Source organism: Lasiodiplodia theobromae (assembly GCF_012971845.1).
Source record: "Lasiodiplodia theobromae strain AM2As chromosome Unknown scaffold_3, whole genome shotgun sequence".
In the NCBI taxonomy this organism is placed as follows: domain Eukaryota; kingdom Fungi; phylum Ascomycota; class Dothideomycetes; order Botryosphaeriales; family Botryosphaeriaceae; genus Lasiodiplodia; species Lasiodiplodia theobromae.
In genome coordinates this window covers 1199281-1224838 of record NW_023336519.1, presented here as the reverse complement: position 1 = coordinate 1224838, position 25558 = coordinate 1199281, and the positions used below count along the sequence as shown (strand labels likewise).

Genomic DNA, 25558 nt, shown 5'->3' with positions numbered 1-25558 from the left:
CTCTTGAACTGCTTAAAATCGTACAGAGTCTGATTTGTACAGGGAAACCTGTCCGTTCCTGCCAAGGAGCCTTTTGCTCTATGCCGTTTAGGCGGTAGCAGATTGCTCCGTTGGCTTTGTCGAAGTGATAAGAGGAACATCGGGCCACGGCTTCTTGATGGCATCCTGGATCTGGACAATGCATCCCTTCGGGCCAGAAACGGCACCTGCGTACTCAGTCAGCAAAAGGCAAATCTTTCACGTTGAAGGAGATGAAACTATACCGTTGACAACGACGATTCCATTCTCGGGATCAACCTTCAGGACCTTGAGGTTCTGCACGGTAACACGCTCGCCTCCCATACGACCAGGCATGCGCTTGCCAGGCAACACTCTCGAACCAGAGCCCTGCGAACCACCGGACGAACCCATCACACGGTGAGTGAGCGACTGACCATGGGAGGCGGGCTGACCACTGAAGCCCCAACGCTTCATACCCTGTTTAACGGACAAAGCATTAGCACCTCATCATATGCCCTTGCTCACCATTTCCCGGTAGTCTCAGAGAAAACAAAAAGGGCCGTCACTTACACCCGCGAAACCCATACCCCTGCTATCCGCCCTAGCATCTATAAACTGGCCCTCCTTGAACCACTCGGCGCCGACGACCTCGCCGACGGCCAGGAGGCCCTTCTCGTCGCGGACGCGGAACTCGCGGACCCACCGCTTGGGGCTGACGCCCTGCGCCGCGAAGTGGCCCAGCAGCGGGCGCGTGACGTTGCTGGGGTGCTTCCAGCCGGCGCCGATGGCGACGGCCCAGTAGCCGTGGCGGTCGCGCGTCTTGTGCGCGACGACCTGGCAGCGGTCGAGCTGCAGCACCGTGCACGGCGTGCGCACGCCCGTCTCCGGGTCGTACAGCGCCGTCATGCCCTTCTTGACCGCCAGCGCCCCCGTCCGCAGCGGCGTCGTGTATTCCTTGCGCGCCAGCGCCGCCGTCGACGAGGCGCCCAGCACGCGCATGTTGGGCCCGCGGTTGAAGCGGTCGGTGGGCGACGGGTGCGCGACGATGGACCTGATGCCTCGGGTCTGCTGCTGGAGCTGCTGTGGTTGTCGTGCTGCGGCGAGGACCGCATGGCGAGGCGAGGACGAGGCATTGAGCGGCGAGGCGGTTGGCCGGGGCCGCAAAGGCAGGGCTAATTGCCCTAGCCTGACTTGCGGTCTTGCTGGCATGACTGGCGGTTGTGTGGAGGTGCGGGAACGGCTGTTGCTGATCGACGTGCCGCGACCTGTGACTTTTCTGGTCGACGTCGCGGCGGTTGCGCAGGTGGCCGCTGAGCCCGCCGTACTACCCACATCCGCCGCGCCCCGCAACAACGTCCTGCCATATTCCCGGCCCTTTTAACTTTCACCGTCCATTGACAAGAGCAAAACCTTCGTGAATTATCTAATTAAGAAGCCTAACCCCGCCCGCTCAATCACCGAGTAGAGAGAAATCCCACGACTCAACTTTTACTTCATCGCCAACCTTGCACATCATCCAGGCCTCAAAAATTTATCCATCCTTGCCGTTTACGCCTTGAAGATGCATCGATTGACCGTGAATCGCCGACATACCGGGCCGACATCTAGACTCCTCGCCGTGAATTGGGAATAAATAAGACCTCACAACTCGCACATACCAAAAAAGCATTTTGTTGCAAGCAAGCTCCCTCGCCGACATCGACCAACTCCTGGAAATGCAGAGCGATCATGGCTGGAAGCGCAGGTGCAAAACCTCTATTTGGCAGCACGCGCTCCATTGCCCGTCCCGATTATGCTAGGGATAGGGTACGTGCCGTTCGGGTTCTGCTGCGGCGGCGGTCCGGACGGAACCCGGTTGGGTGGCCCATTTACGAACTTCTGGCTGGGCTGCATTGAGGCCGGAGGTGGGGGTTTAGGCGGCAGGTGCGCCGGAGTACCCCATTTGGCGATGCTGCTTTGACTACCGCCCGAGGCAGATCTCTGTGCCTGATTGTGTGCGGCCGATACCGGCTGCGGCAGAGGATGGGCCATACCCTGGCCCTGATTCTTCACAAACGCTGGGTTTCCCGGCGGGCGGTTGAACTGCGGCTGCGAAGTGGGCTGACTTGGGCGCGGGGGTTGCTGCTGGTGCATGGGCATGTTGAAGTTAGGGAAGTTGACCATGTTTGGAGCGACCACTCCCATCTGCGGCGACTGCCCCGGCATGCCAAACGGTGCTCCTCCGCGCATCCCGGGACCAGGGAAGCTGGGGACAAATGTCTGGCTCTGCGGGTTGAACTGCTGCCGGTTGAAGCTACCGGGAAGGGGGTGTTGGTTGCGGTTGTTGCCGAACTGCGGGTTGGGCAACTGGCCATAAGGATAGGGATTTTGGCCCGCCGACATCGGTCGGTTGTCATAGCTTTGCTGAGCAAATTGATATGGCACCTGGCCCGACATCTGCCATGGCTGGTTCATGCCCTGCGACTGCGGCCTATATCCGTCCGGAAAACTAGCCAGCGTAGGGTTCGACATCTTTGGTGTCTGGTTAGATGCATTTCCAGGCTGGAAGGACATGCGCTGAAAGTCCTGCGAGAGGTCATAGTTCATCGGCACCGGAGATCCATAAGGCCCTGCATTCATGGCCCCATTGCCGGCTCCAAACTGTTGGTATTGCCAAGAAAACTGCTGCTGAGGATCCTGCTGGACCATGACCGGATAGCCGTTGTTGTACTGCATGGGCGGCGTTCCATTGGGGTTCATGTTGGTTGACGGAGGAACCATGTTGGTGTACGGGCCATAGTACATAGGGGGCCCATCGCTCGGATACCCTGGGGCTCCATACTGTCCGGGATAGTAGGGGCTGAATTGGGACCTCGCCTCAAATCCGTCGTCGTCATTGTTGCGATTCTTCTTTTTGTTCTTTTTCCCAGCAGCGGAACTTGATCGCGACATGTCTTTGCTCTCATTGTTGGCCGCTTCTCCAAGGTCACCATCCTCGGCACTTCCAAAGATGCGCTGTCGGGCTTCTTTGTATTTGGCCTCACGTTCTTCTCTAGTCAGCTTCCTAGGACCTTGCCCAGCATCACTTCCACTATCGGCACCAGCCTCAGACGTTGTCTTCGAAGGACCTTCGGAATTGGCCGTTGTGTTAGTGCCTGATGGGGTACCTCCACTCTCTCCTCGGCGCATAATCTTTCGAGCAGGCACTATGATTGGAGGAGTTTCGGGACCCGATGATAGGGAGCTCGGAAGGCTCGAGAGTGGCGGGGGCCTACAAACTTATTAGCGGACATCACTGATCCTTAAACAGACTGCTTACATTCTACTATAGGGAGTCTTGGTAATCTTCACGGCACTTGTGACCGGATCGACAACATGGCCGAGAAGATAGTAATCAGCAAATCGATGCGCAAGCATGCGGTAGAACGCATTGCAGTTTGGAACATCCAACTCCTTCTCGCTTCACAGTTCGTCAGTCTCTTAATAATGATGGTTCGGAAGATACAACGTACCCTGCATTTCTTAGAAAATCGAGCACGTCTTGCTCTAGCTTGAGCACAAACAATCTGTCTCTGGGAGACTGTAGAGCCTCCAAAAGTTTTTCATCAGGGGCCGGTTGCGGCTGGGAAGCGCCGTCGTTTTCCTTGATGGCACCGAGAGGTAGTGATATAGCGCGACCGGAACCGCCCTGAGGAGCATCACTGCTTCCTAGGATCTGGACATTCCGGCCAGGTGGAACACCGCGCTGAGAAGAGGCCCCCATGACGGAAATCTCGTTAAGTTGGTCACGGAAAGCTCGACCAATGCCGTTCTCCGAGCCAACCCTGGATCCGGCTGCGATGGAATCAGGGGGCGTGAATACATCTTCGCGATCCTCTTCCACGGCACGGATGCTGGCACTATCGTCTGGGCGAATGCTTTCCTTCTCGTCGAGCGCGAAAGTCGTTCCGGACGCGACACTCTTGCCATCCACGCTCGGCGGCTTTGCCGAGCTGTTGGAGGAAGACACCTGGGTTGCATCGTCATCAGCAACCACGGGCTTCACTGCGCCGCCTACCGAGTGCAATGAATGCTCGGCATTGGAGTCCGGGCTTACGCCATTCTGCGCATGGGCATCCTTGGAGGAGCCATTGGTGTCTGGAGCATGCTCCTGATTGGAGCTCTCGTCTTTTTCTCCATTCTCAACCGGGGCATGCGTTATTTGCGCTTCCGGGGCTTCAGACGGTGTCTGTAGGATAACAGGAGCTTGCTGGCCTTCGGCAGACTTGGTGCCAGAAGCAACGTTTTTAGAATTATGAGGCATGTAAGCTGAAGCTGCAACCTGCGAATCGTCAGTTATGGTTCTGGGTGGGCGTGATGTTGCGGGGCGGTAAGGGCAGGAAATTTTGAGCAAGCAAAGTGAGATGGCAGCGGGTCGGAGCAACAGGGCGTCTCTGGGAACTGAAAAGCGGCGCAAACTATACCTTTGCAAACGACGGCTTCAGGTTGGAGGTCTCGCTGACGGCGGGGCCTTGAGAGGACATTCTCTCCAGCCAGCGTGGGGCGAGCTATGCGGGGTATGATGACAGTAGAATGCAGAGAAGGGTGGTCGCAATCCGGGGCTTGGAAGCGCGGTGGGTACCCGGGCGTGCTCGCTCGCAAAGGGAAATGGAAATGTCGAAAGCCAGGTGATCTCAGGAACCGGAATGCTCAAGGAAAGTCGTGAAAGCCAGGACCATAAGGCTGGACATCGTGCATTTGGCGGGCTCGGCTCAGAAGGTTGGCGGTGATTTCATCGCGGTGCGACAGGGCAGTTGAAGTGGGCGCACGCAGCGACGAGTGGGTCCTCAGGTCGGCGAGGCTCGAGGAGTCAGGAGCGCCGACGCGGGAGCCCGGGAGTGGTGCTTGGACACAAGGCGCGCAGCTGAAGCACGGAGCGGCGGGCGGGGAAGATGCGCCAGCGCGAGCGTGGACGGCTTGCTTGCTGGAGAGCTGCGTCGGGAGATGCTTGTTGGCCAAGCAGGCGTGGTGAGGGCTCTTCGTCTGTCGGGCGCCCAGCCCAGCGGATGCAGCAAAACCACCCCCGAGCCTTGGCAGGAGGTCCCCACGAGTGCCGTAATATTCCCGTTTGGGGACAGCCAGTACAGCCGCCCACAGAAACTCCTCGGCCGTCCGCAGCTTCGACGAGGCTAAAATGACTGCTCCGGTGGAGGGACAATCCACTTGCCCGGCATGGTGCGAACCGGTTTTTTCTTTTTCCCAACATGTTGCGAGGCAATGCTGCACTCTTCTTGCGTAGGCAATTGCAGTCTCCATCGAGACATCAATTGGGCTTTGTAAGTCTACGTGAATGTCCGGATGTTTGATCCAGTCTTCGAGTAACAATGCCGCTATTCGCAAAGCCGGATTGAGAAGGCCGGTACAATTGTGCGGCTGCTTGAAGAGGCGTCCGCTGAAAGACTCCGCGTTGAGGGGGCGCCGGGGGTGTAATTTATTCGCACTCCCGTCGGTGCAGCGCGGGAAAAACGTCGAGCCGTTGTGAAGTGCGGTCTGTCTGCCTGGGGCAAGCCAGCGCGCGATCGCATTGGATTGCGCGCCCAGCGTCGTCATTCTGCCTGAGTGCGAGCCGCATGCCATCGCGCAACGACCTGCGTCCAGAGCCGCACCGCCCCTCCTCCGCGCTTCTCCTTGCGACAACAACCCCCGCTCGAGCTTCTCCCGCTCGCTCCAGCCATGTACCGCGGCCCTGCATACACCGGCCGCTCCAAGGCCACGCCGAGCACCACCTGCCAGAAGTGCCTGAAAAAAGATATGCGAATCCCCGCCCGCTTTCGCCGACCAGATCCAACTGACACTTCCCTACGTCACTACAGCTACGAGTGCAAAGCCTCTACTCAGGAGCGCCCGTACGTGAGCCGGCCCAGCCGTACCCAACAGCTGTTCAACCCGAAGCTTAAGCCGCAACTCACGAGCGATGTGCCCAACGACCTGCTCCGAAAGTACGTTCATTCCAGCCCCTGGTCATGGCCGAATGGCGCTGACATGTTGCCAGGAAGGGCGTCGCAGACGAAACCCTAGCAAAAAAGGCCGACGAGAGGGGCCGCAAGCATAGCCGCGACGATGACGACCTGCAGTCCCGCCCGCGGAAGCGCTCCCGTTCTGTATCATCCTACTCCTCCTCATCCGTATCAACCATCTCGACGAACCGCTCACCCTCGCGCTCGCCTTCACACCGACAGGAAGCGCCCAAGCGCTCCAAGCACTCACCGGCCGGCGACGACCGCAAGCGTAGGCGTCGCTCCGTGAGCTCGTCAGCAGGCTCTTACCACTCCGACAAAGACGACAGACCACGCGCGAAAGAGCGGAATACCAGGAGGAGGCGGAGCTCATTCAGCCCTGGAGAGCGTGGCAGGCCACGAAGTCGATCATTCGTGTCTCCCCAGAATGACGTCTCGAGAAGCAGAAGCCGTCACAGAAGCCGCAGCCGTGATTTTGAAAGATCGATTTCTCCATACAGCCAACGCGCAAGAGTTCCTCGCCTCAGCCCTCCTCGCCGTCGGTCACGTAGCCCGCGAAGGCGGGCCAGCCCCCAATACAGAGAGCGTAACGGACGTTCCGACAGGCCTCAGCGGCCACCACCGGGCAACGCTGGCCCCCCGCCAGCAAGCTTTAGGGAAAGAAGCTTAAGTCCTTACAGCAAGCGCCTCGCCATGACTCAAGCAATGAATATGGGCGGAAGATAAATTGGTGTGGAAACGGAGTGGCGGGACTTAACACTGGGCCTTTATCATTTGCCGCGCGGGAATGGCAACCTTTTCGAGCATGTCCTTACGGGCGGCCCTAAAGAATGGTTGGAAGGCCATTCCCTCAAAAGTTGCGCGTGATTTCTCCTTCCTGATCTCCGGAATCGCCTATCAGCGTAAACCTGCTGAATTAGGAGCTATGCAGTAAGGTCCGAGAGGATTCGGTTCACAGAAGCTCCGAGGTGTTCTTCTAGATACCCATTGGCATTCGTTGTATTACAGCTTTATATATAAAAATGCTCCTCGTAACAGCTAAAGGTGAGAAGTCACTGCGATATACTGACTGATGTAAAGGTTAGCCACGCCAAATCTGCCGTACAGACTTTTATGAAGAGAATACAACAAATCAAAGCTTTCCAAGTGCTGATCAAGAGTCGAAAGTGTTGTGAATCAGTAATACTATGAGCCTGTCTTAAATGAAGGCGGCTTGAATGTCTCTTCGCCTCTAGGACGTCTAACGCAGCACATACTTGCTTCAGAGTAGATGCAACTACTTCCTTTTTGTTCCCGCTTGTTGTACCTTGCTCTGCTGCAAATGGAGGCTAGGCAATGTCCAAAATTTGCCCCAGACTTCTTGGCCTCTCATTTGCTTGGTCTAGAATTCATCTGCCATTCCCTGAAACCAGCACCGCCAGATCCTCATGGTCTTGCGCGCAGGGTCTGAATGTAGTTTTTCGGCGACGAGGAATCATCATGCAGAGTCTTCTAAACGAACCCAGACCCCGTGCTCCGTTGATGCATGAAGAAGCTCAGTCAACCAGCCCTCCAAGGCTTTACTTAGCGCCATAACGCCGTGATATCCCGCCTCTTGGTTCATACCAGCTCTTCATCTCCCTTTTCCCTCTCTCTCTCGGCCTCATCTTCCCTCTCCCTTTCACGCATGGCCTCCGCCAGCATCGCGCCGTCCATGCCGACCGCCTCACCATCCTTGTCCTTAGGCTCAAGTTCGCCGGTGCCCGCTCCAGCCTTCTTCTTTGCCTCCTTCTGAGCATTTTCAATCCTCTCCCTCACCAACCGCGCAATCGCGTTCTCCGTCCTCACATTCAGCACCTCCAGCTTCTTGTCCAGATCACGTTTCAGATCCCAATTCGGCTTCTTCGGCTGCAGCTTGAACAGATCCAGCGGCTTGTCCGCAGCCTCGTCAGCCGCAGCTTCAGCTTTGGTGCGCTCGGCCAGCTCGGCCGCCTTGGCCTCTAGCGTCACCTGGTTTTCGGCCGGATTGCTCTCGAAGCCCAGCTTGGGTCCCTTTGTTTCGACATCGAAGTTGCGGCCAGAGAGGTAAAGCCTGGAGACATCGGGGGTGGAGGAGCCTTCGCGATCGTCTGCTTGCGTCTCGGCGGTGCCAGGTTCGATGTCGGACGGCTCGTCGGGCGCTTTGCGCTTCAGCGATTTGAGCTTGGCGAGGCGTGCCTTGCGCTCGTCAGCGGCGGCGCTGAGAGAGGCGTGGGAGGACATGGGTGCGATGAGGCTTGTATGCCGGGAGCTTTGTCGCGGGCTAGAGGTTGACGCGAAGCAGTAAAGTGTTGCGTGGAGGCGTTTCTGTTGTTCAAACGCGTAGCACACGAATCGCAGGGCAGTATTTGAGCTCGGCAAAGGTAAGGCAGGCGGTAAGTGGCGGGGCTAAACAGGCGATTAGATGGTGGTGTCGGCGGGCGGCGGAGGAGAGATGGATTGGAGCTCCAAAATTTCGGACCGTCGCCGCCGCCTGCTCGAGCTTCTTCCAGTCCTCCGCGACATTCCCAGCCATGCCCAGATAACCTCGCTCCATGTCCAGCAATCCGATCATCCACCATGCGCGGACCATCAGAGGCAATGCGCCGCCTGTGCTGCACTTTTCCGCCCCGTATGCCCTCGAGAGAGCCGCGCCGCTGCAGCATACCCGGAGATGGATGACCGCCGAAGTCGCTGCCGTCCCTTCGAGTCGTTGCGCTGGAATACCGAGAACGATACGCGTAGCGAACATCGCTGGATCAAATGACAACGAGGAAATGCCCGGGCAGCATGCCGGTCAAGGGGAACAGCACCCATGCCAACGGTGTTACATCGACAATGGCCGCGCGAGATCCCACACCTCTTTACAGAAGAGGACATCACAACGACATTTTATAACAACCGCCTCGCATACACCACTCGCACCGGCTCGATCGCGACTGCAATATTTCAAAACATTGGCGTTATTTTCCCGCCAGGAACGCCGCTCCTACTCTACATCTGAAGAAGACGACTATTTGGTTGAAGAGGAGGAAGAGAAGGCTCTCCTGGAGGCAATCCCATTGGACGACGAAAAACAAATTCTCTACCTGATGAATTCAAGATTCAGAGAAGCGCGCCGGCTAGATTTCATGATCAGCTCTTATAGCGGCACACTTACTGAGAACCTCGAGCGGAGGCTCCAGAAAGCTGCTTCTCTCCCTCCCCTCGATGACTTCCCACAACAGGATGCATGGTGGATCAAAAAGTTCGCACAGCTTAATGCCATCTACGACGTCAGGCTACCTGTAGAACTGCGATCGTCTCAGCTAGAAGTTAACGCCTTGACAGAACAGGCAGTGAAGAGACTTCTACGTCTGGGGCGAGATTCAGCCGCTATTAGGAAGGCATGGATCATTCGCATGCGCGAAGACTACTCGGCCGAAGGGAAAAAGAACATCTGGGGCGAGATGATGTTATGGCTGCTCCATCATGATCACGATGCAGTTTTGCCGACCCTGGAAGCTATAAGTGGAGGAAAGAAAGCACCTAGCTACGCTGTTGCTGATATTCTGGAGCATTTCATGAGTAGCCACCTCCAGCGTGCTGAAAGCGACGAGCTTAGATTACCTCCTGGATTCCTTTACACTCTAGAATTCCTCCTGCAACAAAAGAGGACCCTCGGCCGTGCACTATCTCAAAAATTTGTGCACCTTGTCTTGACCCACAGTTCCCTTGAGGAGGGTGCTCAGCTGTGGAAGATGCTTCGTGGAACTGCTTTTAAACCCGCGAGGTTCACAACATACCACCTCGCATATTTCTTTGGCAAACACGGCGAGTATAAAATGGCCGTAAGAGAACTACGGAGGCGTATTGAGCTGGGAGCACCTCCCCGAGACGAGATTTTCGCGTCCGTCTGCACGCAAATACTTCGAAGCAGCGCTACCAAAGCAAACGACTATCCTGCTACAGCCGAGATTCTGTCGGAATTGACTACCATGGGTGTCAAGCTCAACATTTACCTCTACACAGTGGTCATGCACAATGCTGTTGACCATGGCGATCTGCAGGCGGCTTTCACCGTATATCGACTCTTGCAGCAAAACGGGATCGAGCCGAACGATTATACGTACACTGTCTTGTTGAAGGGCCTTAAGGACGGGAAACACCCCGAAATGCTCCAATCAATCGTAGGGGACGCAGGAAAGGCTCTACCAAACCTCGAAAGACCCCGAGTCGTTGCCACAGACATCATCCATTGCATCTACCTCCAGCATTTTGAACCAGCCAGTACAGCAACCACTTTTGCCGATCTGGCAAAGACCTACCATGAATATTTCGACCCTTCAATTCCGATCGCATTGGGTGTGCCGCCTCATTTCTTCGGTAAAACCGTTGCTACGACCATGAGCCCATCCCCTCATGCTATCGCCATCGTGTTGACAGCTTACCTTAAACTCGTCTCTCGACAGAGCCCGGAGGAGGTGGTCCGCCTCTATCATGTTTTTCAGCGCCAGATCGAGCGCCCTGACAATCCGGTCATGTCTTCACTTGGACGAACCGACCACTTCTTCAATGCCTTCCTCTTCGCCCTGGGGCAGAATGCCAATACCCTCCAGATGGTACCCACAATTTTGCGTCAGATGACTGACAAGCGTGTCCATGCAGTTCCACTTACTTCAAAGTATACATGGGATATTTTGGTTAATGCATTCATGCGGCATAAGCAGCCCGAAGCCGCAGAACGGGTGCTTGAAATCATGCGCAAGTACAATCAGGAACCAAATGATGTCACTTGGAATTCTCTTGTTAGAGGGTACGCCCGACTACAGGAGGTCGATAGAGCTCTGGATACGATACGAAAGATGCAGCTCCAGGAGGTCGAGCTGGATCTGTCCTCTTTACGCGCTCTTAGTAGGATGCGGGAGAACGACAGGCTAGCCCAGGGTCTACAGGAGCTCGGCGCGCAGCAACGCAGCCAAGCGGAGGAAGAGCAGGATTATTTGGTTCCGGACGACTACCAGGAGGATCATATAGTTCCAGACGACTACGAGGAGGAACCATCGGTCCTGAAGGAGATCGAGGAGGAGGATCGAGAGGAGGCGATCCGAGAAGAACAGGACGCTGCCCGGTGGACTGGTGCTGGGAGCACCTCCGACTCGAATGGAAAAGCGCCGGCCGAGGGCAAGCAAACCAGCAGCTGAATTCCTCCTGGATTCGCAGGAAGTGAAAGACTTTCAACCGCAACTCGATCATGAACGACTCCCACTTTTACGAGGTCACATCTTTCCCAATCAAGCTCTAGAAGCCAGCCTGCCGTACTGTGAAACGGGTGAATGACCAGCAAACTTTGGTTTAAATGTACGTGGACCCGGTTTTTTCACCAAGCAAAAGCATGCAGATGGCCCGCAGCTGGTATTTGAGCCGTGTCTCCTGAGCCGCGGCACAGTCCCACATTTAGGTCTTGATTCAGGCGGTAGGAGAAGGCTTGGCGAGAGATCCCCAAGCACCATCTCTGGTTTCTGCTGCCTTTTTTGATCAGCAATGCCGGAAGGCCTGCCGGCCGACCCGAACCCTGCGGAGAGAAGTAGGACGGAAGCACATCATCGGCCTTCAGGGGTTCCGCCTGCCCGCTCAGAGGTCCTGCATGAAGTGATGATCCAGCTCAATGACGATGGTTATGACGAACGACTCGTCTTCGCACCATTGTGGACGGCGCGGCGCTCGAGCCGTCCCTGACTTGACGCTACTCCAGCCGTGTCGCGGCAATGACGGGTACCAACGATGCCTGCTGCCGCGGCAACAGTAAATTTGTCTTTTGCCTCTTCGTTTGCTTTGTCTTGGCCCGAGGTCTCGATGGGCAAAAAAAAAAAAGCACACTCCAACGAGACCGGATCACATTACACTCATATCATGTATAGTAACAATTAGCTCTCGTCTTCTAAAAAAGAGCCGAAAATAGACTAAAGAATACGGTGTTGCACTGCCATTGGCCGCGCTCTATTCGAAGACAAACGCCTGTGCTTGTCGGAGCTGGCACCTGGCTTCAAGACAACCTCCTTTCTCGTGGCGGTTTGCTTATCACACGTTCCACCTCTGGTAACTCGTCTTCTTCCTTTTCTCCGCTGCCCCGGGAAATCGAAAATAAGTGCATGAGAAAGAAGGTCTTCGGCATGCGATCACGATGGTACCGAACACCCCCGGTACCCACCAGCCCTGTGGACCACCAAATGTCGCGACAAAGGCGCAGCCTACCCTCCAATCTCGCCGGGAACCTCAGGCTAGTCTCTCACTTAGGAACTTCTTCCTTCCCACTGTGTCGGATGATTTAATATGCTAGGGGCGTCGATCATCCCGAGGCGATGGGTGCCAGGCCAGGCAACCAGCAACGACGGAGCCGGATGACTAGTTCCCTTCCTTTCCTCTTCCTTCCCGTTCTCCTTGCCCTTTTAGCCCTTAATCTTTTCTACTTCCCTGTTTCCTAGCTGCCGCGCCTCCCCGCCGCGGACCCTTTTTTCGGGCTTCGTATTTTCCAACGATGCGTTCTCTTAGCGCTGGGTCCGGTGCGATCTAGCGGATGGGACCGACTGAACGCCACACGAAAACAAGAGCAACAGGAGGAAGGCGCCGCGGAAAGAAGGGGACAGAGAAAAGAAGGTGCGACAAGACGCTATGCGACGTCGCGGTCGGGGTTCGTCGTTTCGCATCGCTCGCTCGTTCGGTTGGGCCCGGTTGCGAAATGCGTGCGAGAAAGCGAGATGGCGAGAATCTCGCACCCGCCCAAAACGTAGAGAGACCCTGATGTGACGGCCGCGCCACAACGCCGCCCCGTGGCGGCCATCCCAGGAGCCCCTAGAAGTGATTTTTTTTTCCTTTCGATATTCTCGATCGGCACCAGCTAGAAAGCAGATCCCGCGCCGGCGTGGGATTCCGCAGGTAGCTTATCGCCAAGGGATAGCTACCGCTTCCGCACGAGGCCTCTTGGCTGAGCGGCGCAGTGCGTAAGGTGCGCGAGGCTAAAAGAGAGAAAGAAAGGAGAGGGGAGATTAATGGCTTGATCGAAAGTTCGATTTAGAAGCTCTAGAAGCCAGCCTGCGGTGCCAATCTCCAATCTGTATCAAACACCAAAGGACCGTGTTGCGAGCGAGTACGTGCGGGCGGCTGGCCAAGAGCACGAGCAGTCGCTTTCTTTTCTGCCAACCCAACCCAACCCGCGCTGGAAATCTCCGTACCTCGCGGCGACGTCAGTGCTCTCCTTTCATTCTTTCTGAAGCCGTCCTTGCAACGTCACCCTGACAAGTATTGGGAACGCCATGTGCAGGGGCCCGAGGGCAACGAAGACTTTCAAAGATACGTCCGAAGCTCAGCTTACTGCGGGCTGTACCTAAACAGCAGCATATCGGGATGCGGACGCGGCGTTCCCGCGTAAGCGAGTGCGGCCCCCTACCTACCCAGGCCCGCGCGGCATCCCGGAATACTCGTTCGGGTAGACAACGAACTGCGAACAGAGGCTTGCAGATACGACAACGGCGCGGCGGGGAACTGTGGGATGTGGATGCCGACCTGGAAAGGGGAAGAGACAAGGTTAAGAGCTAAAAAGAAAAAAAGCGTAAACCTCAATAAAGAACAGAAGAAAGCGACTCCCAACATTGGGCCCACAGTCTGCAGCAACTGCACAAATCATGGACGGAGTTCGGGACCATACACACGGATCCTATATTGCGGCTGAGATAATGGGTACTCCTGCTATACTCATTCGGCAATGGCACGATGACGATCTGTTCTGGGCTCCGACGCGTAGATCGGCGCGCTGTGTGTTTCAGCTTGAGTCCGGAGTCGGGCGGAGAGGCGTGGTGGGCGAGCGGAAAGACGGGAAGGTAAATCGCATGGTGCATTAGCGGACTATCTTCAGAGGCAGTTGCGCATAGCGTTGCTGCCTTTAGAGGCAAAGGTGGCGGGCCGATGCGCGTACTAAGTCAACGGGAAGATACAGCCAACAGTCGTTGAACTATTCAGCCGTTTCAACGTGCAACGCCTTCCCGAGTGTCGCATACTGCCGTTTGCAGTGACGCGTACTCCAGCAACGACTCGTATGTCTATGCGCGATGTTGACGAGGGACGTCTGGTCAAGATTAGGACAACAGTGCTTGAAGAACTTGAGAAGAGACGCGAGGTCCTGAAATGAGCTATAAAGAGGAATATTCTCTCACGAATATGGAGTAAAGGTATCAATGAGGCTCTATCGCGACCAAGCGAAATGGATGTTGCAGTTGGAAAGCAGATGCAACGTAGCTGGTGTTCGAGTAGTAGCCCGTTCTTCACCTTCCCGCATCCTACCTCACAGACGCGTCAGCCTGCAATGACGGGAGGACACTTGCCGGTCAGTCCTCTTCTGCGTGCGAGAGGCTTCCGCGACATCGCGAGCCCTGGATTTTTCCCTTTGGCGCAGTTACCGACAGACCACATGAGCCTCGCAGAATCCTCTCGTCTTCTGCAGGGTATCTTCGTTGCCCAAGAAAGATTTTTGCTCGCCTCACCGGTCAGTGGAGCCATATCACAGAGTGTGCGTGACTGTTGTTGTCCAGCTAATTTGCGCCATCTCATTGGCTGTCTTCGCGCCTGCTGGAGATCTTCATCTTCATAGCCGCCTACCACGTCCAAATCTTCAGAGATCCAACACCAAAGCGGTGACGATTATGTGCTGGTAGTCGTAAAATCTTGATTGTCACTTGGGGATGGACGGTGGGTGTCGTTGGTGAAGGACGGCATCTGCCTTCGCCGTGGAGTGAGGGCGCTTCGCGCCTTGGTTTCCCCACGTGGGTCTAGGCCCTCGTCCAATGGACGTAGGCAGAAGCCAGCGTGGGGATTTGTGATCAAAAGTCAAATTGTTGACGGCCCCAGCATTTGCGCCAAGGGCAACAAATGCACATGAGTTCCACACTCGAGGTTGACTGGTGGGAAAGCGAGATTGCCGCACGAAGCGCACGTGTCCGGGCTCGCGGTTTTGACATGGCTGATGCAGCCCGAAGATATCCGCCCTGATGTGCTTATCGGGCTCCGTCGCCTTTGCACGAATGCGGCTTGGTCAATCCGTGTTCCGGAGACGCGCGGGCCGCTTCAGATCCTATCTCGGTGCGGCATCCAACGATGCTTTCCGCTGGCGCCGATTCTGAGAAGCGATGCGTATTCATCGTGTAGGCTGTGTGGCGGTGGCGACGGTGTGTTCTGCCAGCGGCCGTAGCTGTGTGAATGGCAGTTTCATGAAACGAAGTTGCCGTGATTCGACTGGTTCGCAGAGTGCGCACAAGCGCCAAGCGCGCTGTACGCCCGTAACCGCGCGAAAGACAGCGTCGTTGTTGACACGAAGCGACAGAGGCCTGGTTGGCATCGGATTTCTGGCAGTTGGGGTCCCCGGCATGTGGAATGGGCCCTGGATGAGGCCGTTCGGCGGAATGCCCTATCGATCGGCAAGCACCGAGCGCGTTAACTTTTCGTCATCGAAGGAACGATTACTGGGGAAACGGCCGAATTTCTCTCAAGCTTTCCCGCCCTATGCATGGCCGCTGTGCGGTGGTATAGGATTAACCTTCGATCCTTTTCTCGGCAAGCTCCCGATCGCACTGACAAAACGTCATCACCTAGGTAGGTGATTGCGACGCACATAGGCTCGAGTAGATATTTCGCCGTACGTGGCCCGGAGTACGCCGAGCGGGTAAAAGAAAAGGCAGACTCTGTTCTCCACACAACGTCGATCGCCGACCCCTGGCAGCGGGACCCTGGAGAGAGAACGGTTATAGAGCCGCATCGTTGGCTGCTCGACGGTGGGTCGTCACCGGTTTGACGCCGTGGTGGAGTTGCTGACACTAATGGGTTGAACATCCCCGGTGGTCAGGCACTCCGGGGAAACCGCTGGTGATATCTCGGGAGCTTTCACCATCACGATTCAAGCATGTGCCTGGTGCTGTGAACGCTAGGTGTCGGCCCAACACCGGCGACGTCTTTCATTGATCATGTGCTGGGCCGGGCAATCACTAATCGCATCTTTGGATAACGTTATACAGATTTACACTGCTGGGTCAGGGGCGCCTGGGCAGACTTGCGCCAGAAAGGGCAACGTGGTAGAAGCAAGATCCGCGCACGACAACAGATACGAGCCACGCCGTGAACTGTACTCCGCATGGCACGAGCTCTGCGCCGTGAACGACCGAGTTCGGCCACGTCCACGCCGAACTGGTCAATTGCTGCTCTCAATAGTTGTGGGGATGCTGGGCCGCTGATCCTTGCATCCACGTGGGAGAGACGTCGATTGAGGAGTCGGGGCAGCAACTGGCAGTGCGACAGCTGCACAGCGGGGGAGCCTGAGGACCATGGCAGGGCCAGCGGAAGGAAGATTGCATGCATCGGCAAGTCGCAGTATCTTGTCAAGAGCGGGAGAGGCGCCAGATGCTCGTCAGACTAGTTCTCAAGCTACATGACACACTGACCTGACGAAAGCTGGCTTAGTTGCGCCGGAAGCCCCTGCCGGTGTCAGGAGCGGTACAGGGCTGAGAGTCGTGACAGGAACGCTGCGGCATGTTAGCTTCCCGCGTTCTCAAACACTAGAAAGTATCTCGTGTGTATAAGCCCTACGTGCTTTGAGGGAACCCAAAACAGCTCATTCGGTGGTCTCGATTCAGGGAAAAACTCGCATAGGCGACTGACGATCTCCTTCTCCTGACAGGCTAGCTCGAGCAGTCGCCGGACGCTCAATTTCCCCACTAGGACGACTAGACAACGACGGCGCGCGCGCGACCCGACGTGCTACAAAAACAGGCAAAACGTCTCATTGCGCACTTTCTGGACCTTACTCCATGTATTGACTGCGGAGATGATGATCGCGTCTCCGCAGATGTTGTCAATGTACGGTGCTCGTGGGGAGACGAATTGGGATGCACAAGTGCCACGTGCGTCGAGCGTCGCGCTGAGGATCATCGCATGTCGGAGTCCGGCAGCGTCGAGCGACAAGCAACAGTCTTCCCATCTGGGGGTGATGCAAGGAAGCGATGACGGGCAGTGTCCAGGAGAGAACGGTGTGCGCGGCGGCTTGAGCATTGCACGGTGATATGACGATCAGCCAAGTGCCGGACGACGCACCGGCACAGCCAGTGCTCTGTGCGTGTTCGGGAGGCGCAACGCAATCGCAGCTACTGGACGCGATGTCTTTAGTATCTTTTCTCAGCAGGTTCAAAATGCTCCTTTCGATTCGCAAGGCTTGACCTTCCGATCTGCTGGCGCGTGCTGACAGGGTTTTCCAGTAGGACCCGGCCTGGTCCAAGCCGAGGCCTAGCACATGATACGAACAGCAACATCCATGTGTGCGCGGTCAAAGCCAGGGTGGTCCTTGGAGCAATCATGATAGTGCGGGACCCATTCGGGCTTGAGCATCCTCACTCCGCCTTGTCACCCCGCATAGTTGAAGCCCTCATCCGGACAAGCGGCGATAATTGTGATGAATGGACAATGGTGTCATGCCGGCCGTTCGTCGCAGAATTTGTGCTAATGCGGGTTCTGGGTGCGGATGGCTGTGCCAGAAGTCAACGAGTGGGATAGAGTGTACTCGGCCACAGCTATCCGTCGCAGGCAATCTACATGTCCAATTTGAGCAGCACGTCAGGCGCAGCACAGACGAGACAGCTTGCCAACTTGGGCGGGGGTCGGCTAATGCAAGCTGGCTGACTCGTCGTACTTGGATAGACAACTGGGTCTGCCAACGGCCGGTGAGCGAGATTCGAAGTGGTGTCATAGATCTGGGCCACAACGGCTGCGGCTGGCAGTCTCCACCCCGATGGCAGCGCCAAACGGGAGACGGCTTTTCAGCTATGACTAAACCCGGGGGTGTTGGATAATGGACCCATTCTCGCTCGTTGCTGCAGTGGGACCTGCAGGCGGCCGACATCGCCACCCCTTGGTGATCGACCCAGGCATCCCGAGGGAAAGGCCATGGTGGAGCCCGCTTCCAGTAGTGTCTCCACCAAGCTGAGCGCGAGAATAGAGAGATGATGACGATTTCCAATGCTGAGCTGAGCAAGGCCGGAGAAAAAAAAAAGAGCAGGGCGAAAACGGCGCGTCACCGGTCGCCCTGCAATGCAGCCCGAGGCGGACAGGCTACGTTTGTGGCATCATGACCGGCCAGCGAGAGAGCGAACGGCTGGTGGCAAGCCGGCGTTGAGCTCAGCGTTTCGACTTCCCACCGGACATGTGGGCTCGCTGCGACAGCGATGGGGCGGGCAGAACCAGGCTGCTGGCGCAGGCACAGAAGCTTGACGACGCGGAGCTCTGGAGGTGGGCTCGTGCGGGTGGGGGGCGCGGAGACCATCGCTGCCGAAAGCAGCTAGGGGTCGATGGCATGCCGTGGGCAGGATGGTCAGGGCGCTGGGTCGGGCTGGTAGGCAAAGGGGCGCGGTGAGGAAATTGGAGATGATGAAGACGAAGCGAAGGTGCCGGCGGCGCGCGCGGGGAACGGCGGCCGTTGGCAGGCCTGGCGTGCGGTGACGACTCGCGTGGTGCACCGCCGCTGCACGTCTGGCTTGGCGATTTCCCAAAAGGACGGGCGTGGCGGTCGATCCGTGACTGCGCGGGCGCTGCGAAATGACGCCGCTCCGTCGCGCTCTGCAACACCCACAGGGCCAGAAAGCTCCGCGGGTGCCCTGCCCCTGGGCCGCGCGCGGGTCACGCACCTGTGCGCCGTCGCGGGGACCTGGGCCGGCGCCTCTTATGGGGTCTCTGCCATGGCTGCGCGCTGCCGGGCAGGGCATCCAATGCAGCCTGCACGCCGCGCGCACGCCGGCACTGTGACGGGGGCGCGTCCGCCCGCTGCGCTTCGGGCATAGCGCTGCCGAGGGCGCAGGCACATTTGCGAGACGTCGTCCGTACAGCGTCGTCGGGCTGACTCAAGCCCAAGCCTCAGGCCGGCCGCTCTCGCGACCTGCGCGCCCGCCGATGCCGCATGAGCTGCAGCTGGCCTCGCGGCGGCTGGGCCGGGCAATGGGTCTCGCGCGGTCGCGTCTGCGGCCGCCGGCGTGGATGCTTGATGTGCGCCACGCGGATTCGACAGGACGAGAACGGCGCGCGTGCTCGGGCTGCACCCCATGCTGCGTCTGCGGACCCTGGTCAGTTCCCAAAGGCGAATCGTGCCCGCGCGGCTGCCCGCTCCAATATCGCTCCTGCTATATCTGATCGCCTGGGCCAATTCCTCGACGGCGGAAAAGTGGGCTGACGGCGATTCGAGGCGACGATGCCGCTTGAGCTTTGCTAGCCCTTGACTGCCCTGCCTGCCCGGCCAAACTGCCCCCAGACCCTTGCGTCGCCAGCAAGCCATTAAAGCTCCCCTCCACCTTGCACCATTGCAACACCATTTGCGCGCGCCGAGCACCTTCCCGCCGCCTCAGTCCTGCTCCCCCAGAAACCCGCAGTGTCTGGACACGCCCCGAGGCCCTTCTCTGCGACGAGCATTCCGCCTCCGCCTCGCCGCGCGCTCCCGCACCATTGCCGATCTGCCTGCGCGGTCACGCCTTAATCACTGTACGCTCCTCCGTTCCCCAGTCTCGCCCACACGAGCACCACCTGCCTGCGCGCTGCAGTCAAGACAAGCCCTAAAACCCCAGAGGCTCCGTCTCGGTCCCCTCTCTTGCTACTGCACCTGCCATCTTTTCCCCACCCGTAGCTATGTGTCTTTCCGTTGTCAGGAGCGCATAGCTGCATTCTTCGGCCGTTTCTCTCACTGTTGGGTAGGCGCATTCCTCGCCACCACAGGACCTCACCCACCAAACAACAACAACATCAACACAGACAGCTGACAACATGACAACTGCAGACTCAATCGCCGCCACCTCGCCGCTCGAGATTCGCCGGCCCCGGCCTTCCAATTGCTTCTAATCCCGCCGCTCCATATCCACGTCGTCTAAACCAGCGGCCCATCTAATGCTGACCCTCTCGTAACGTCGCGGCGCACTCTGCCTTTATGTTACTGTCCTCGCTGTCCGTGTCAAGTATTCTTCTGGAAGACTCTGGCTCCAGGAATACTCGCAGACGGGACGCCAAGCACGCGAAGAAGGACTCCAAGATGTCCGATATCGCGCTCAGAGAGGGCATGGACCGCACCAGCGCGTGTGTTGCGCCGCTCACCATCAAGAAGAAGCCCTCAACAACATGGAACAACGATGGCCCCCGGAGTGTGCAGTCCTCGCCAAGAAGCCGGCGGACAACAGGGTCCACGTCGCAGTTTCAAATGTCACCACCATTAACGCCTCGCGCCAACCTCGAGGCCGAGATGCCCACGGCGGAGCCCGAATCCTTTCCCAACTACCTCCGTGCATTCTACCACTTTCACCCCTCCTCCACAATATCCTCCGTCGGGGACGAGTGCTCTATCACGGTTCCCATCAACCAAGGAGATGTCATCCTGGTCCACTCGATACACCCTAATGGCTGGGCGGACGGCACCCTCCTTATTTCTGGAGCCCGCGGCTGGCTCCCTACCAATTACTGCGAACCTTTCGATCATCCGTCAATCAACAGCCTTCTGAACGCCCTTACTCACCTCTGGGACCTCGTGAGGAGTGGAGAGAGCGGGAACACGATGGTATTTGCAAAGCAGGACTACGTTAGGTCGATGATTGCAGGCGTCCGTTTTCTCTTGGTTAGTCTCGAGCGAGGATAGCCCCTGGGTCGGGGGAAACGTTTTGGTGGATCTACGCTAACTCCATTATAGGAGAGGTCCGATTGCTTGACGAGGGAATCGCAGAACGTACAAGCTCACATCGGTATCCGACGGATGCGGAAAGGCCTGTTAGGTGACCTGTCCTCACTCGTGAAAACAGCGAAGCACCTGCAGCAGGTCGTGTCCCAGGGCGACCCCGCCGAGGAGCCTATCTACGACCTCCTCGACGAGCTTGTTTTGAAGGCATTCAAAGTGGTTGTCCGAGCCGTTCGTTTTCTTGATGTCTTTGCGCAGGAACTCCAGCCCCCGCTGCAAGCGCTCGTCGATGGCCCAATGGACGACGCAGAGAGGCCACCCACGCCGCCGCATGATGTTCCCGAAAGCAACGTTGAGCAATCGCAGTCAGCCGAGGATGGTGCAACCGAACCACCCGAAAGCGTTACTGCTGTGTCACCCAGCGACGCGGCGAGAACGAGCGACGAACGAGCCGGCCTGAGCGGTATTAACACTCCTCGCACCAACACCAGCATCACAGATCCTGTACCAGTGCAGTCTCTGCCAGCGCTGTCTCCCTCGAAATCCACCCCGTCGAAGCGCGTCTCGATCTCCCATCGAGCGTCGTACACAAGTCAGGTGAGCGGCCAGCGCAGATACAACCTTGCGTCGGAACGACTTTCTGCCGCCCAGGACTCGTTTCTGGGCTCGATTGGCTCGTTCATTGGGTTACACCTCCAGTCACGCTCGTCCAGCGAGCTCCTCTCCACTACCCAACAATCTGTCATTGCGTGTCGCCAACTTCTGAGTGTCGTGGAAGAGGTATGGGAACGCGACGCTCGTCGCTCGGAACCACTTTCGCAAGCAAGGGACGCGATGCATGAGAAGCTGTCTGAGCTCGTGCAAGCGACGAAAGACATGTTTGCGCACTCCGAGGCCCACAACGAGGAGTTCATGCCTGCACAAGGCAAGGAAATCGTCATCGCTGCCACCAACTGTGTCCGCGCCGCCGGCGACTGTGTGACGAAGGCTAAAATCGTCATCGAAAGAATCGGCGACTTCGAGTTCGAGCGCACAGGAGCTGGAATTTCTGACACCATCTTCGAGAGCCTTGACCTCACTGGTGTTTCAGACGCGACCAACGAGCGTGCTTCCGAGGAAAATATCGCCAAACCCTTGCCGGCTCCTCCAAAGGATACGAGCCGCCCTGCTTCACTTGATGAGAAACCCTTGCCCGAACCACCCGCTTCTCTCCCTTCTCCTTCTACCACTACGCAAGTCGCAAGCCTCCAGAGCCCCACTGTGTCCTCCTTCCGCTCTTCCAAGGATTCTCTGCCCTCTCTGGCTAAGCTCCCCATTCCACATCTGCCTGCTCCCTCGGGTAGCACCGCAGACGACTCTCCCAGTACCAACAGCGTCAACTTCCGTTTTGCTGGAAACAACGTCGGTTTGGGCTTGGAAGGCGTCAACGCTTCGGACTCGACCAGCACGTACCCCAACAGCGTTCGCGGCGATGCGGCTAGCATCATCTCGCACACTTCCACCCGGGCGACGACCCCTGACGATGCTCCATCCAGCCCCAAGGCCAATGACATGATCAACAGCTACCCCAGCATTTCGGAACTGCGTTCGACGACCAGCGAAGATGCGTATGGCGTTGAGGCGCAGATGTTGGAGAAGACATACGTACATGAACTCGTTTACAAAGACGGTCAGATTGCGGGCGGATCTCTGCCTGCGCTGATTGAGCAACTCACCACCCATGAAGCGACTCCGGATGCGACATTCGTGACCACATTCTATCTCACTTTCCGCCTGTTTACAACGCCAGTTGAGCTTGCTCAATGTTTGATTGATCGGTTCAACTACGTTGGAGACAGCAGCGAGATCGCTGTCCCCGTCCGGTTGCGTGTCCACAACGTTTTCAAGGGTTGGATGGAGGGCCACTGGCAAGCGGATACTGATGCCGAGGCGCTCGGTCTCATCTTAACCTTTGCGACTGGGAAGCTTAGGACTGCCCTGCCCTCGGCTGGAAAGCGTCTGGCCGAGCTGGTGACGAAAGTCAGCCAAATCCGCGCGGGAAGCACCACCCCCCGCTTGATGTCGTCCCAGGGCAAGACGAACACTTCCGCAACCGTGTACACTGCGGCAGACCCGAATGTGCCTAACCCAATCATCACCAAAAGCCAGATGAATGCCTTGCGGAACATTCGCAACGGAGCCTCTATCACCCTGAGCATTCTGGACTTCGACCCGCTGGAGCTGGCCAGGCAATTCACGCTTATTGAGTCCAAGTTGTTTTGCACGATCCAACCCGAGGAATTGCTTGCATCTGAGTGGACCAAGAAGAACGGAAGGGCTGTCAATGTTCGCGCCATGTCGAAGCTCTCGACCGATCTCGCCAATCTCGTGGCCGACACTATTCTTCAGTTGGAGGATCCTAAGAAGCGCGCTGTTATCATCAAGCAGTGGGTAAAGATCGCGGTGAAATGCCTGGAGCTCAACAATTACGACTCGCTCATGGCCATCATTTGCTCTCTGAACTCTTCGATGGTCATGCGGTTGAAGCGAACCTGGGACGCTGTCTCGGCCAAGACTAAGGGTCGCCTCGAGGAGCTTCGTGCAATTGTCAATGTCGGCCGCAACTACGCCGTCCTTCGGAAGCGCCTGGAAAACCACGTCGCTCCCTGCATTCCCTTCGTTGGCATTTACCTCACGGATCTGACTTTTGTCGACGTTGGCAACCAGACGACACGCCAGATCCCTGGTGACGGAGGTGCTGACTCGGGCATCAGCGTCATCAACTTCGACAAACACATGCGGACGGCAAAGATTATTGGTCAACTACAGCGCTTCCAAGTCCCGTACCCCCTTGCTCCTGTTCCGGAGATGCAAGAGTGGATGCAGTCGCAAATCGAGCGTGTTCGCGACAGCGACCAAAGCAACGTGCAGAACTATTACCGCCGGTCACTCCTACTAGAGCCCAGAGAACCCAAGCAACACAGCCCGATTTCCGACAACGACAGTGTGAGGCAATTCAACGGGAGTACGAGAGAGCGGTTCGACTTTTTGAACGCTCTGTCAACATTCAAATCGTCCTCTGAACACAGTGCGACTCCGAGGGGCAGTTTGTGATGGCTTAACATCATTAAGACGCTCAAATCCTCTTCTGGCATTGCTGTCCCGGTTTCAGCGACAATGCTCAATCATCAGCGGCGCAATTCGGTGTTTTTTTTTTCTTTTTCGGCTGTTTCACTTTCCTTGTCATTACTTCCTCATTCCCAACCCCGGACTCAGGAAGGCTGTATATCACAGGGGTTTTACGACCTTTTCTTATGTTTCTATGCTACAGCAGGTGCTTACGATTTGCTTTCCTACTTTCTGTACTTGATACCTCTCCAGCGTTTTCTGCTTTTCTGCCTTTCTACAGTACGGACGGTTTTTAAGGAATGGGATCTCTATTCATGCCGGTTATGGGATCTCATGTTGTCTAGAATATACGGAGCGGGGGCAAGAAAGGGACGAGACCGGCTCATGGTTTGATTTCAGTGTGTTTGATTGGGTGTTCCTTGCCAACCACTTTCTTTCTTTTCCATACTTGCTGCTTTTCGGGTCTTGGAAAGTGTTCAGTCTTTTGGCGGGGGAGCACCTGTTATCTTCTGGTCTTTTTGTTCTTCGATTGCTTTGATGGATCAGAAAAGCCGGGGGAGAAGGCGAAGAAAAGGAAAGTGGAGTCCATGGCACCGGCGTTTTTGCTTGATTCTCTGGACGGAAAAGCATACAGCCAGAGCCAGATCCTGGAAGCACTTGCGGTCTTCCGTCGTTTTCTCGCCGTTACAGCTGCGGCACGAATGAAGCGCTCACTTATTGAGCCTTGGTGCTAGACATTAGTAAATATTAAACCGTTGTTCGCCCATTGGCGAATGGCGATGGTCTCAGCACAAAAATTCTGATCCTTGAGATGTGATTGATTCTTGCAATGGTGTTCTCTCGAATTTTACTACTATAACTTATACGACTTTATATCCTTACGAGGGTGCCTTAAGTCTAGATATGTGTTCCACTTCGTCAACTGCCTATGTAGGCTAGTAGGTCTTGACAATATATACCTTGTAAGGGTCTAGTCCTTTAGGACCTTCGGTATACTCAGCACGTTAGGAAATTTTCAATATTATAAAGTTATCTACGACTCGTAAAATTCTATAGAATTAACTATAACTTCTTTCGCATAGCGTGGCGAGAATAACAAGCCTAGGGTTCTTGTCCCCAGTATACTAGTATACTAGTAATGTTTACAAGTATCGAGTAAAGAATATTAGTACTAATATCTAATAAGAATGCAAGGCCAAAGAGTATGGGATCATTTTCTCTATTATTAGACTCTTGATTACTATCAACACTGAATAGGTTATATTGCGCGCCGTGGTGGCAGCGATCTCTTTGTATGACTGCAACTTTGAAAAACTCATTGCATTTTTCAACAACTTGGCAGAGATAGGATAGTGAAGGTGGGCCGATACAGATGATTCAAGAAGAAGGTGCGACATAATTGAGGCTGTGCGACTGCAAGGTAGGTGGCGCAGATAAGATTGAGGCTGGTGGTGATGTGCTAGCCCGCGGCGCTTACTCTCGGCATTTTGACCGCAGCAGAACCTATGGCGCAACAGCCGAGCTGGGCTAGTGCTTGCTTATTGAACTTCTGCACGTCAGATGTCATCGGCAACCCCGTTCTGCAACTAACTTTCGTCGAATTGAAAGCTGTGTTACAAGCCCCCCACGTTCCTACTCTAATGTACTTGTCTGCTGCGTAGGTAGCATGTGTAGAAAATACAATATCGGGTGACTCAAGTGCACTGCATTTATTTACTTCGCTCACTTGCCTCTGGAGTATTCCGTCTACCTCGATTCTCAGTCG

General features: G+C 56.3%; 6 protein-coding genes across 6 annotated transcripts; 3 read left to right on the top strand and 3 right to left on the bottom strand.

Annotated features, from left to right (window-relative positions):
• Positions 1 to 87: 87 nt before the first annotated feature.
• On the bottom strand, positions 88 to 1209 carry LTHEOB_1334 (50s ribosomal protein l3; the record flags this gene model as incomplete). Its single annotated transcript, XM_035510024.1, has 3 exons — positions 88 to 206; positions 264 to 477; positions 571 to 1209. 3 exons carry the CDS (start codon positions 1207 to 1209, stop codon positions 88 to 90), a joined length of 972 nt encoding a protein of 323 aa, XP_035367681.1.
• A 546-nt stretch (positions 1210 to 1755) lies between these two features.
• On the bottom strand, positions 1756 to 4502 carry LTHEOB_1333 (Single-stranded nucleic acid binding R3H; the record flags this gene model as incomplete). The annotated part of the gene is made up of 5 exons (XM_035510023.1): positions 1756 to 3250; positions 3299 to 3439; positions 3492 to 3988; positions 4037 to 4300; positions 4443 to 4502. The coding sequence occupies 5 exons, from the start codon at positions 4500 to 4502 to the stop codon at positions 1756 to 1758; spliced, it is 2457 nt and encodes an 818-aa protein (XP_035367680.1).
• A 1189-nt stretch (positions 4503 to 5691) lies between these two features.
• On the top strand, positions 5692 to 6406 carry LTHEOB_1332 (uncharacterized protein; the record flags this gene model as incomplete). Its single annotated transcript, XM_035510022.1, has 3 exons — positions 5692 to 5957; positions 6011 to 6260; positions 6305 to 6406. The coding sequence occupies 3 exons, from the start codon at positions 5692 to 5694 to the stop codon at positions 6404 to 6406; spliced, it is 618 nt and encodes a 205-aa protein (XP_035367679.1).
• Positions 6407 to 7574: 1168 nt separating this feature from the next.
• LTHEOB_1331 (Cell cycle control protein cwf18) lies at positions 7575 to 8216 on the bottom strand (the record flags this gene model as incomplete). Its single annotated transcript, XM_035510021.1, has 1 exon — positions 7575 to 8216. One exon carries the CDS (start codon positions 8214 to 8216, stop codon positions 7575 to 7577), a length of 642 nt encoding a protein of 213 aa, XP_035367678.1.
• An 848-nt stretch (positions 8217 to 9064) lies between these two features.
• LTHEOB_1330 (Pentatricopeptide repeat protein) lies at positions 9065 to 11155 on the top strand (the record flags this gene model as incomplete). The annotated part of the gene is made up of 1 exon (XM_035510020.1): positions 9065 to 11155. One exon carries the CDS (start codon positions 9065 to 9067, stop codon positions 11153 to 11155), a length of 2091 nt encoding a protein of 696 aa, XP_035367677.1.
• An 8795-nt stretch (positions 11156 to 19950) lies between these two features.
• Positions 19951 to 23778, top strand: LTHEOB_1329 (Ras-like guanine nucleotide exchange factor; the record flags this gene model as incomplete). Its single annotated transcript, XM_035510018.1, has 2 exons — positions 19951 to 20628; positions 20701 to 23778. The coding sequence occupies 2 exons, from the start codon at positions 19951 to 19953 to the stop codon at positions 23776 to 23778; spliced, it is 3756 nt and encodes a 1251-aa protein (XP_035367676.1).
• Positions 23779 to 25558: the final 1780 nt, after the last annotated feature.